This window comes from Kogia breviceps, chromosome 8 (assembly GCF_026419965.1).
Source record: "Kogia breviceps isolate mKogBre1 chromosome 8, mKogBre1 haplotype 1, whole genome shotgun sequence".
Classification (NCBI taxonomy): Eukaryota; Metazoa; Chordata; class Mammalia; order Artiodactyla; family Physeteridae; genus Kogia; species Kogia breviceps.
In genome coordinates, this window is record NC_081317.1 from 3432930 (window position 1) to 3444825 (window position 11896).

Consider the following 11896-nt stretch of genomic DNA (forward strand, 5'->3'; position numbering starts at 1 on the left):
CGGAGTGGGCTGGGGGTCAGACATCACTCCGACTACTCACTCCGACCGCACCGGCCGCATTTCGGGGGGCCGGCCCGAAGCTGAGGAGGGGCGGGGCGTCTCCGGAGGCTCGGGCCGCCTCCGGGCTGGGCAGGCGCTGGGCGCGAGCGCGAGCGCGGGCGCGGGCGCGGGCGCGGGCGGGGGCGGGGGCGTGGGCGGGGGCGTGGCGGGGCGGGGTGGGCGCGGGGGCGGCGCGCGGTGCCCGCTGCTCCTCCGCAGCGCGGCCGGCAGGTGGGCGCGCGCTCGCCGGGCGGGGGTCCGGCCGGGCCGCGCGCCTCCCCCGGAACTCGGCCGTGCCATTCCCATGATGCCCAGCCACCGGGCACGGCTTCCGGAGCGCGGCCGCCACAGCCCCGCTGCCGCCGCCGGTAGGTCCGGGGAGGGAGCTCCGGGGGCCGCCCCGCCCCGCACGCGCGCGCGCCCCGCCCTCCCGCGCGCGCCCCCGGCGCCGGCGGCCCGGCCCCTCCGCGCAGGGACCCCGCCGGCTCCCCGGGACGCGGCGCGCGGGGCGGGGGCCGGCGCGGGGCCGAGTGGGAGGAGGGGGCCTGGCCGGAGGGCGGGCATGCAGGCCGCACCGCGGCGCCGGGCCGCTGGGGTAGGGGCCGCGGCGGGCGGGGCGGGCTCGGCCCGGCGCCGGGTAGTTAGCTGGCGCGGCGGGCGGGTGTCGCGGCCTCAGAGGCGGCTCCTGGCCGGGGCCCCCGCCTGCGCGCGCCCGCGTTCCTCGAAGCCGGCCGGGAGCGGGGCCCAGGTGAGGCGCAGGTGAGGGCCCGCGGCGGGACAGCTTCCGGCGCGGCCGAGGGCCCGGGGCCCGGCCTTCCCGCTGAGATCGTGCCCTGCGCCCCGCCCCGTGCAGCTTCCCGGAGGGTCACCGGGCCCCTCGCCCCCAAGCCCACCGAGCCCAGAATATAACCCGGGCGCAGCCCTGCGTGGAGGCCCGACCCCTTCCTGCCAGAGACCCGGGTCGCCTCTCCGGGCGCCGGGATCCCTCCTGGCAGAGGCTGCGCCGGGGGTGAGCGCCCCCAGGCCGGCAGCAGAGGGCAAGGCACGGTCAGCCGGGAGGGTCTCGCCTGGCCTCCGGCCCCCCAGGCACTGGCAGCGGCTCTGCAGCTTTGCTGGGGAGCCTTCCTTGCTGTATTGTGGAGTCTCATCTTCCGCAGGCCAGGGCCAGAATTCCAGCGCACGCCCACTTCAGGCTGGCCCTCCAGAGAGGGCCCTCCTTCTGGGCCTTGTATCCTGCCCCTCACCTCCCTAACCCTGGGGAAAGTCCAGCCTGGGAGGGAAGGGCAGGAGCTGCACAGCATTGATGGCAAAGCCGCATCGCGTGCGGGGAGCCAGACTTGGCCAGGGGATGAGCATTAGCGAGGTAATGTCCTCCTTCAGGTTGGTGTCTAGACTGAGAAGAGACCCAGGTGCCCTCCTCCACTGTCCAAATTCTGGCAGCACATGGCTTTGGGGCGCAGGGCTGGGTGTCCTCACAGCCACCCTCCAGACCTGGTCCCGGGGTTCTCAAGGAGCAGGGTGGCAGTTTGACAAAGCGGAAGCCCCCAGTCTCTCCAAGTACAGTTTTGGGGAGTTTTCCAGAATGATTCATCTCATGTAGGTGATTGTTTTAAAGCCACAAGCTGTCGCTGGAGACGCCCTCTGAATTTTTAACCTCATTCTTGCACTAGGTAATTTGACAGTTCAGAAAACTGCTCACTAGGAGTCCGAGCTCTCGATAGTCATTTAAGAGCTATGAACATGGTCAAGGTGATGAGTAGAGAGCAGCGTTTTTCCTTCCGACCACTCTGCTACACTGCAGCTTGGGTTCATCCTTGGGCCCACTTTTTCAGATAGCAGTGCTGTTTAAGAAGTTAATATCCTTTATGTAGACTCTTCACAGTTCAGGGCCTATGCAGATGTCTCGTAATCTCTGTCATTTTGCCAAGGCAGCTTAAATAACGACCACAGCAAGGTGGGCACAGCCCAGTGAAAGAGCCCTCCCCGTCCCCACTGTTGCTCCCCACTGCTTGGGAGGGAATCTCCCTGGAGGGTGGCACTGTGGGAGAGATCATGGACTGTTACGGGTGCTCAAATCTGAGGGCTGATAAATAGCCTCGCATTTTCCCTGCCATAACCATCCTACAGTATCAGACCGATGGCTCAGGAGAGTTGGCACTTAGTTGAGGTTAACTGTATTTGGCCTCAGGGTAAGTTCTTCCAAAATTGAATTTTGAGCCCTTAAATTAATGTGATTTCTTTCCGCCAAAATATTTACCAGCTGTAGTTTCAGCCTCTGAATTAGGTCTCTGATTCTCTTTAATCTTGGCAGTCAAAAGTCTGTTTAAAAAGTGGGCACAAGATGCTACAGCGTAGAGGTGGGGGGACGAAGACCCAATCCCTGAACCGTTCTGCAAACGTCACACTGAACCTGGACTTGAAGAGAATAGCAGGTAATTGCAGCAAATTCTTTTACCTTGTAGGCTCGATTTTTTTTTCTTTTTTTTTTTTTTTTTTTTCGCAGTACGCGGGCGTCTCACTGTCGTGGCCTCTCCCGTTGCGGAGCGCAGGCTCCGGACGCGCAGGCTCAGCGGCCACGGCTCACGGGCCCAGCCGCTCCGCGGCACGTGGGATCCTCCCAGACCGGGGCACGAACCCGCGTCCCCTGCATCGGCAGGCGGACTCTCAACCGCTGCGCCACCAGGGAAGTCCTGTAGTCTCACTTTTCGAGCATAAATAGTAATAGCAAAGGACTTCCTTCTGAATTGGTCTTGCCCTCTGGTTAGTTGCTGGTCCCACCTGTTTGGGCACGTCTGTGTCTAGGTGGGCTAGGCTTTCCTGGAAAGGACTGTGGTGTGTAAACACAGGATTCTGTGCTCGTCAGGAAGGAAGCTCCTGGGGGAGAAGGATCTGCATGGGAAGCAAAGCAAACACACAAGCCACTTCCGGCCACCCCCCAAGGCTCCAGGGTGGTGACCGTCTTGCCCGGCACTGTTTTGGGTCGGAACTCAATTTCCCTGTGTCCACAAGCACTGCCAAGCTCTCCTCTTGCATCTCGGCTACTTTGCATTCCAGTTTGCGGGGGATCGGGAGAGGTCAGAGAAACATGTTAAGAGCTGACAGTTACATGATGTATTTTGCGTCTTTCTAACCGGCTGTGTACAGCCTCCGTTATGTTCCCCTCCCGGCGGTGGTCCCAGACCTGTAGTGTACAGGCTGTTGGGAGCAGGTCTTCCAAGTGTTCCCAAGACTCTCCCAGTGGTTCTGCCGACCCAGCCACATCTGGTCTGAGATACAGAAGCTGTGGAGAAACTACACAGCATGAAAAGGGGTGCCTGCCTGTGTTTGGGGCAACTGCTCTATTAATTACCTAAAAATAATCATACAGTCCCGTGAGATCATCTGGCAACCATACGGTCGACGTTTTAAAATAAAGAGGCTGTGCTATAAGTGACTCTTTAGAGTTGTTTGGGGAGATAATGTTTAAATGCTCCCATCAAGTAACTTCTCATTTCAGGAGCTGCTGATTCGCGTCAAGGTTGGACCTACCCATGACGTCTCACTGAACCTGGATTCATACTAGTTGCTCTTTTCCACCTGCAGAGAAGCACTGAGTCTTTATCTCATTGGCACCTCCTGACAACTTTTGGAGGTAAATCAAACCTCTGCTCCTGTCCCGGAGGAGATGGACGGAGGGACGGGAAAGGACACTCACGTGAGCTTCCGTGAGCTCGCTGTGGGGGGCTCGGCAGCATTTTCTCATGAAGCTTCGTGGCCGTCCCCCGTCTACGGCCAAGGGAGATGAGACCCGGGAGGCGTGAGTGACTTGCCCTGGGACCCGCGGCCGGCTGGACCCTCACCAGGCCCACCGCTTCTGCGGGCCCTGAGCTAGGGCGCCACCCCGACGTGCCCTCTCCTCCAGGATGTGAAGCAGGCAGAGGAGCAGGGTGCCGCCTCTCCGCGCGTCCCGTCGGCTAGGATGTTTCTCATGAACGCCCCTCCTGTGCTCGCTCTGCCGTCCAAATGGGAGGCCTTCGGCCCAGCCGGGAGCTGTAGGTTTCCCGGATGCTTCTCGGAGCCGAAAGAGGGCGTCTCGAGAGCGGCGGTGAGCGCCAAGGTGCAGATGGTCATCAGCACGCTTCAGGGGGACGGGGCCGCCCTGGGCATGAGCGGCGAGCATGCCCGACAGAGAAGCCAGAGGGCGGAGAGGGGCCGCGGCACCAGGCTGGCTACCAGCCCCGCCTTTGCTGCCTGTGGTCTTGCTGCTGGTTTGGACCCCAAGGGGGAGGAGGAGGCCACGGACCTTGGCCCCCTGGTGCTGGACTCGGACAGTGATGATTCCGTGGACCGCGACATCGAGGAAGCCATCCAGGAGTACCTGAAGGCCAAGAGCGGAGCCGCCCGGCCTCCCGCAGCTAGTCCGTGCAAACCAGAGCCGCCTCCGAGCGGCACCCCGGCCGCCCTGTGTCCCCCAGACCTTGCGGCTGGCCCCACTGGGGTCCCCGGCAGCCACGGGGGAGTCGGCGAGGTCCAGGGCTCTGCCTCGCCGCTCAGCGTGAGCAGTGAGGACTCCTTCGAACAGAGCATCCGGGCGGAGATCGAACAGTTCCTGAGTAAGAAGAGGCAGCACGAAACCCAGAAATGTGATGGCCCTGCAGACAGAAAACCAGACCCCAGTGACAGCTTGGCCAAATCGGCGTCTAGATCCAGCAAAGAGCCGACGGGCAAGGCACACCAGCAGGAGCTGGCGGGCGCCTGTAAGGAGTTCATCTTCCGGAAACCTCCCAGGTCCACCAAGGCTGGCGCGCTGCCCAGAGGCCCCAGGTCCAAGGTCACCGTTGAGCCCGCCGCGGCTGCGGGCCGCCCTGCAGAAGCAGCCCCTGGTAAAGTCGGGGTCAGGAGGGGCACCGGCTTGGGGAAGAGGGCCAGGCGAGCCAGGAGCGCGGCCCTGGTGCCCGAGGAGGCCGACTCAAGCAGCGATGATGGCATCGAGGAGGCCATCCAGCTGTACCAGCTGGAGAAGAGGAAGGAGGCAGGTGGCGAGCCGCCGCAGAGGGCCCCGCCCGCGGAGGAGAAGGGCCCCGGGCCCCCTGCACATGGCACAGGCCTCTGCACCAAGGGTACCTGGCTCGAAGCCCACGGGAAGACCCCGGGCAAGAAGAAGCCGGTGGCCACCAAGGCCGTGGACCTCAGCCCGGGTGGCCTGGACCCCGACCGCGCCTCCAGGCCTCCCAGGGAAACCGTGGCTCCTGCGCCTCCAGGAAGTACAGCTGCCGAAAGCAAGTTTGTGGACGGGTCCCCATGCCGCGCAGACACATCCGCGGAGCTGATGTGCGCTGAAGCGATCCTGGACATTTCCAAAACGATCCTGCCGGGCCCCCTGGAGGGCGGCACCAGACCCCCGCCCGCCAGCCCACTCCTGTATCCGCCCGACGTGCCTTCCTGCTCCGACGGTGACAGCAGCTCTGTGGACAGCGACGACAGCATCGAACAGGAAATCCGGACATTCTTGGCTCTGAAGGCGCAGTCGGGGGGGCTGCTGCCCAGGACGGAGACGTGCCCGCGGCCGGCGCACAGCCCGCTGCTGCCCCCCGGCCTCAGCGCCTCGGCCTCCAAAACGCCGGACCTGTCGCCGAGCTGCAAGAGGAGACGCGGAGCAGGCAGCACCGCCGTGCGGCCGTGCGCACCCAGGAGGACCAGAGAGACGGCCGAGGCGCAGGAGAGCGCCCGGGACGCCGACCGCAGCCAGGGGAGAGCGCAGCCCAGCCAGGGGAAGGCCAGCGAGGCCCCGGGAAGGGAGGGTGAGACCTGGGGCCAGCCTCTCCCCTGCAGGACGGGCGTGCCAGGTGATGAGCACGGGGCCCCGGCCGCGCACGGTACCGTGTTGCCAGGCCCCGGGAAGGCGGCCGAGGCGAGGCGCGTGGATGAGAAGGAGAGCTCCGAGGACAAGAGCAGCTCACTGGACAGTGACGAGGACCTGGACACGGCCATCAAGGACCTGCTGCGGTCCAAGCGGAGGCTCCGGAAGAGGTGCAAAGACCCCAGAGCCGGCTGCAAGAAGAGGGTCAGGTTCAGCACCACGGAGACGCAGTTCCTGGATAAAGTAGGGGGCTTCCCGAAAGACTGGAAAGACCGAAGCCCACATCTGCTGAAAAGCTGCCTCTCAAAGTCCAAAAAGGAGAGCCCGGGGAGACCCTCGCACGTCCTCTGCCGAGAAGCAGTGAGAGCAAAGGCAGACGGCGTGGCAGCCGAGGACGCGCCCCCAGCTCCCCGGTCCAGGGGCCAAGCCGCAGGAAGGAGCCTGTTCTCTGGTGAATCGGAAGCCCGTGAACTTCATGGTGCGGCCCCGAGCCCCAGTTCCCTGTCTGAGGACAGTAGTTCTGTAGACAGCGATGACAGCATTGAACTGGAGATTAGGAAGTTTTTGGCCGAAAAGGCCAAGGAGTCCGTGAGCGGGTCAGAAATTCAAGGAGGGGGCCCCACCGCTCTCGGGACGGGGAGCGGGGGCAAGCCAGAGCTGCCGTGCCGGAAAGTGCCCCCTCCCGGGCCGGCCCTGCAGCCTGGCGTGTGCACTCGGAGCCAGAGGTGCAGGGGGCCCTTGCAGCCGGCCGAGGGACCAAAGGGCCCGGGCAGAGCCTTCGCGCCGGCCGGGAGGAGCGGCCCCCGTGCCGAGCAGGCCTGCAGCCCTGCGGCCCTGGCCAGGTGCGAAATGCCACCGCCCAGGAGCGCCGGCGGGACCGCCTCTGTCAAAGGGTCACCAGCCAGTAGGAGAACCGCCTGTGCGCCCAGAGATAAGAGCCCGAGGGGGGCCGAGGCTGCCGCGGGGGAAAGCGCGTCGCGTCAGCTCCCGAGCTGCATGGAGGCTGGCACTCGGGCGGAGAGCCGGAGCTCACTGGCACGGACCCCGGGCGCCGAGCGGGAGGGGAGGCCCCGGGCCGGCCTCGCCCTGCCCTGGGCTGACTTCTCCCCCCAGAGCCGGTTGCAGAGCACCTGGGCACTGAGCACGAAAGGCAGGGACATGGCGGCGTGGAAAGGGGGCCTCAGGGGCCAGAGAGAGAAGGGGCTGGAAGGCCAGGCCCGGGGCTCGGCCAGCCTCACCGTGAACCCCAAGAGAGGCCTGCCCTTTGCCGGCTTCTCGCCGCTGCTCTCCACGCAGCTGTTTCACTTCGGGAAGAGCGTCTCCTGGGGGGGGAGGCAGGCCAGCCTCTTCAGTCCCCCGCTGAGTCTGCCTCTACAGGGCCCGTCCTTCTCGGCCTTCCGAGAGACCCAGGCCGGCCACGGCCCGGTGTTCGGAAGCTCACACTTGCTGGTGAAGCAGGAGGGTGGCCGCTGGCCGCCCAGGAGGTCCCAGGCAGGGCTCGGCCTGCCCGACAGGAGGAACTCGGGGCCGGAGGAGAGCATCTTAGACCTGCGGTACAGGCGGAGGGGGGTGGACAGAGACGATGAGGACCCAGAGGCCCTGGGCAGCGACGCCAGCGAGTTCAGTGACGCGTCTGTGGAGGAGGGCGGCAGCCCCCTGGCCAAGGGCGCCGTCCTCCAGCTGTGAGCGCGCTCCTGGCCGCGGCAAGCGTGGGCGAAGCGTGGGTGTGCCTGTCCCCACACGTCACACGCTCCGGACGAAAGGGCGGAGCCCCGGAGGCCCCTCTACAGCCTGTATATGTGTACACTAACGCGAAAAGATGTTTTTATTTAACAGATGTGTCCTGGTAAATATGATTTTTGTAGGCTTTTTGTAAATTATTTAAAGTGCTGTAAAAAATATTTTTGGTGAATACCATTGTTGGATTTTGTAGGGCGTTCCTCGGTTCAGTTTTCCGTGGTCTCCGCCCTAGTCTTAGATCAGCAAACACTTGGTTCCGACTGTCCCTGCACTTGGGGTCGATCGCTGGTGGCCGTGGCCAGTCGTGGCCACAGTTCAGGCCTGAGGAAGGCAGCAGCTCGTGCCCCGCCTGAGACGCACCAGAACGCCCCAGCGGTCTTGGTTGGGACGCTCCCGGACGGCACTTCTTACGTAAAAGAGGCCGCAGGCCCCCAAGAGGCCCGAGCATGTCTTCGATTGGAAAAGCGTTTCAAAGCACAATGGCCAGCGAGCAAACCGGCCGTGCCAGTGGCACGTAGAAATCCTGAGTGAGATCTCAGGGCCGGTCACCAGTTCACACCTGAAGCCTGTGTTGTCTAATGTCCAGTCCTGTTCAATTATGACATGATTCTACCAGCTCAATAAACCTCTTTTTATACAGGAGCTGCCGTCCTTCGTTTTTAATCACAGCTCTAAAAAGGTACCAGGCAGCCCGTGTGTTTTAAATGCCCTTGTCCCTGATCTGTGCACAGCAAAGAGGCAGCGGCTGCTTCACGGGTTCTGGTGCCCGGAGTCCTGAGGACCGAGGACACAGCCCAGCGCCCTCCGGGAACTGGGCTCGCTGGGGCCGTGCTCCACCGGCAGGGGCGTGCCCGTGCTCTCGGTGTGTTTGAGCGGCGGTGCCCACAGCTACAGGAGAGGCAGGTGGGAACCTGCACACGCGGGGCTGAGCACTGACGTTTACCCGCGATCGTCCGTCCAGCAAACTTTGATCGGCTGCCCCGTGTGACAGCTCATCTGTTTAGCTGCAGTGGGCCTGGAGCAAGGTTTAATTTGCAGCCGAAGTTGTTATTCTAATGTGCAAGTGAATTTTCTACATGTTGTGCCCCCCTAGGTCTTAGCAGGAATTCACTTCTGTACCCCAATGGGGACGTGTGCCAGCACCCACAGTCAGTGTCCACTGGGTCAGATGCTGTGACGAGCAGGCCCTGTGGACTCCGTGACCGTGTGGTGCCTACACGCTGTGCATTCGATATTTCCGTTGTCGGATATTCATTCACTTAAGTGCTTCCCGGAAAAACAATTCATTAATCCATGCTTTAAATTTAATTCTGAAGGAGTGCTTTTAACACTTGAAAACAAAAATCAGCTTGTTTTGTATATGAGAACTGGTTTTTTTTGTTTTTGTTTTTTTTTTAATGCTAATAAATCAAGCACTGCTCACAAATCAGTTGATGTAGTCTGTCCTGTGCAGAGTGGCCTTTTGCAGGATGTTGCCATGAGAACCCAATGTCTGGGACCTGCCAGTGTTCTCCTGCGCCATCGTGCATTGAGTCCTGAGCACCTCTGTGCTCCTGCGGCCCATCCCAGTCTCCCCCGGACCCTTTGCACCTTCCTCTCCCCCTGTCTCCCCAGCCCCGGTCTGTGTGCTTACTTGGCAGTGCACGCCGTGCCTGGTTTTCACAAACTGGACGTAAACGTGATTGTGCGGGCCCATCCCTGGACTGCCAGCAAGCCATGCTGCGCGAAAGCTTTTGCTTTCCCTCTCCCCAGCATCCTCGGTCAACTCGGGGCCAAGGTCCGAGGTCCCCCTGCACCCTGTCTGCAAAGGGCACTGCGGTGGGGGGCAGGCGGGAGCACTGTCACTCAGTGATGGCTGTCTATGCGTTTGCAGCCCTGGTACACGGCTCCTCCGATGATCCGGGCCCGACCCGTCACCCGTGCATCACAGCATCCGCGGAGCTGCTGCATGAGATGGCACATGTGCCCGCACTTGTAGGAAGAGTCTCGGGGAGGATGTGTTACCAAATCAAGCTGTAATTACTAAGGCCTACAGATGAGTCTGAACCAAAGAGCCCCTCTTGCTTCCCAGTGGGGAGGGGGTGGGCGTCTGTGTACCTGGGGCCACAGGTTTGTTTCACCTAATGCAAAGAAGGGGGAGAGGCCCGGTTTTTGAGGTGTCTAATGCTCTGGGTTAGGTCATCCTGGGGTCACTGTGTCGCTGCAGGAACTGCCCCCTTTTCTGGAAAGAATGGGCCCGTTTCAGAAGTCCCAGCAGAATAGGATGGGAGTGGGAAGAGGGGGAAGTCCTGGAGGTTAGTGTTTGATGTTCACCAACCACTTCTCCGCATCAAGGAGAGGGTCTTCCTAAAGGGAAGAGTCATGGGCTTCCCTGGTGGCGCAGTGGTTAAGAATCCGCCTGCCAATGCAGTGGACACGGGTTCGAGCCCTGGTCTTGGAAGATCCCACATGCTGCGGAGCAGCTAGGCCCGTGTGCCACAACTACTGAGCCCACGCGCTGCAACTACCGAAGCCCGCGCGCTCTAGGGCCCGTGCTCTGCAACAATAGAAGCCACTGCAATGAGAAGCCCGCGCACCGCGATGAAGCGTAGCCCCTGCTCACCACAACTAGAGGAAGCCCGCGCGCTGCAACGAAGACCCGACACAGCCAAAAATAAATAAAATTTTTAAAAATGGAAAAGAGTTGCTCTGAACTTTCTCTTTTGCTCAGAATCCGAGTTAGCAACAGGTTTTCCCAAGCTGAGACACACTCGCAGTGGGAAACCAGGCCCTCAATTGAAATACTAGCACTTTATCTGCTCATATAAAAAGTATTACCACCTTGATCCTCCCCTCTCCTTGAAATTAATTTAAGGGCCTGCGTAGAGGGGGCGGGGAGGGGGAAATATATTATTTGCAGAATCTTTGAGATTTCTGGTGTTTTGTGTGCTGAACAGAGGGATTTTTTTTCCCCCAGTGTCAACGTATTTTACTATGTATTTGAAACCATGTATTCTAATTGACTGTAAATAAAAGATTAAATATCACTGAAGAAAAATAGACAAACAAATGAAAATGCACTTTTAGAGTAAGAAGTTACTGGTTTTAAGCCAACTCAGCAGCTAAATTAAGCGATTAGTAAAGTGTTGTGAAACTTCGTCAATGTTTCATTTCAGAGTGGAACAGAGGCCAGATAAAGCAAAGACCTACCTACTCGTGGATGGGGAAAGAGTTTCTCTGGAATTGCCGTGCAGTTTATTTAATAACCTGTGGAAACTGGTTTTTGTTACCCTGTTTGGATCGCCTTTCCCGTAATTGTTCTGATTGGATTTAAGATTTCAAAAGCACTCAGTACAAAGGTCAGAAGAACGATGGGTGTCATTTTCTTCCCATTCTGTATGCGGTAACGCCGAACAGAAGGCATGTTCTTGTAACTTAGGATTAGATCTGTCCATCTAAACTCTTTTATTTTCCCTCACACATAAAGATTCCAGTTTGAAAATATGTTAGAAAGATAAATCTCATGATAATCACTGGAGTTCCTATAGGACTCGTGCAAACATGTAGGAAGTTAGGGTGTGTCTCTGGGGTCAGATGCTGATGACCTGGCCCCTCCCAGGACCCCCCAAGGCGGGTTCAAGCCCAGGACCTGCTGCAGGGCACCCCCTCTGGACCCTAATTTTCCCATCCATAGATGGAGGTACAGACAGCAAGACCTGCCCCAGGCGTGAGCATCAGATGAGGTGACACTGTCAAAGCTCTTCGAAAACCGTGCAAGCAGACAAGTGGAGGGGAGCACGGCGCCTCGCGGGGGCCCAGGCGCCAGGAGCGTGTGGGAATTGGGAGCCTGAGCCGGAGATGGTGGCTGAGTTTTCAGGAAGACGGGCATGTACGTTATACCAGAGGTACTTCGGTTGTCCGTCTTTCCAGACGTTTATTCTACGTACAGAGTACGTAGAATACGTTAATACGTTAACGTAATACGTTAATACGTTCCATTAACTCATGAGCAACTGATACAGAAATATTGGTTATTGGCTATGACAAGTAAAGCACTTCAATGCCTGATTTTGATGCCAGAATTAACTTCGTAAAGCTCACTGGCGCGCTTGGCACGTTCCGCTTGTGGATGTCAGCTCGACTGACCGTCCCAGCCCGGGCCCTAACCTACGCCTGACGGCTGCATCCTCCCCTCGATCCCCTGCGCTTCCCAGCCAGCCGCAGAGGAAGGGATTTGTCCTTTTCAGTGAGTTTAGAAACTGGATTGATGAGCTGTTCTTTTTCTTTTCTTATTTCAAC

The 11896-nt window shown here is 59.9% G+C and overlaps 1 protein-coding gene across 6 annotated transcripts; it reads left to right on the forward strand.

Annotated features, from left to right (window-relative positions):
* The first annotated feature begins 246 nt into the window (after positions 1-246).
* On the forward strand, positions 247-8260 carry PPP1R26 (protein phosphatase 1 regulatory subunit 26). Of its 6 annotated transcripts, none has more exons than XM_059071424.2 (3): positions 247-407; positions 2351-2471; positions 3536-8260. In XM_059071424.2, exon 3 carries the CDS (start codon positions 3998-4000, stop codon positions 7562-7564), a length of 3567 nt encoding a protein of 1188 aa, XP_058927407.1. In that variant the 5' UTR covers positions 247-407; positions 2351-2471; positions 3536-3997; the 3' UTR covers positions 7565-8260. The 6 variants fall into 6 exon arrangements, with proteins under 6 accessions (XP_058927407.1, XP_058927409.1, XP_066896469.1 ...); XM_059071426.2 differs by lacking the exon at positions 247-407 and adding an exon at positions 679-798; XM_067040368.1 differs by lacking the exon at positions 247-407 and adding an exon at positions 679-787.
* Positions 8261-11896: the final 3636 nt, after the last annotated feature.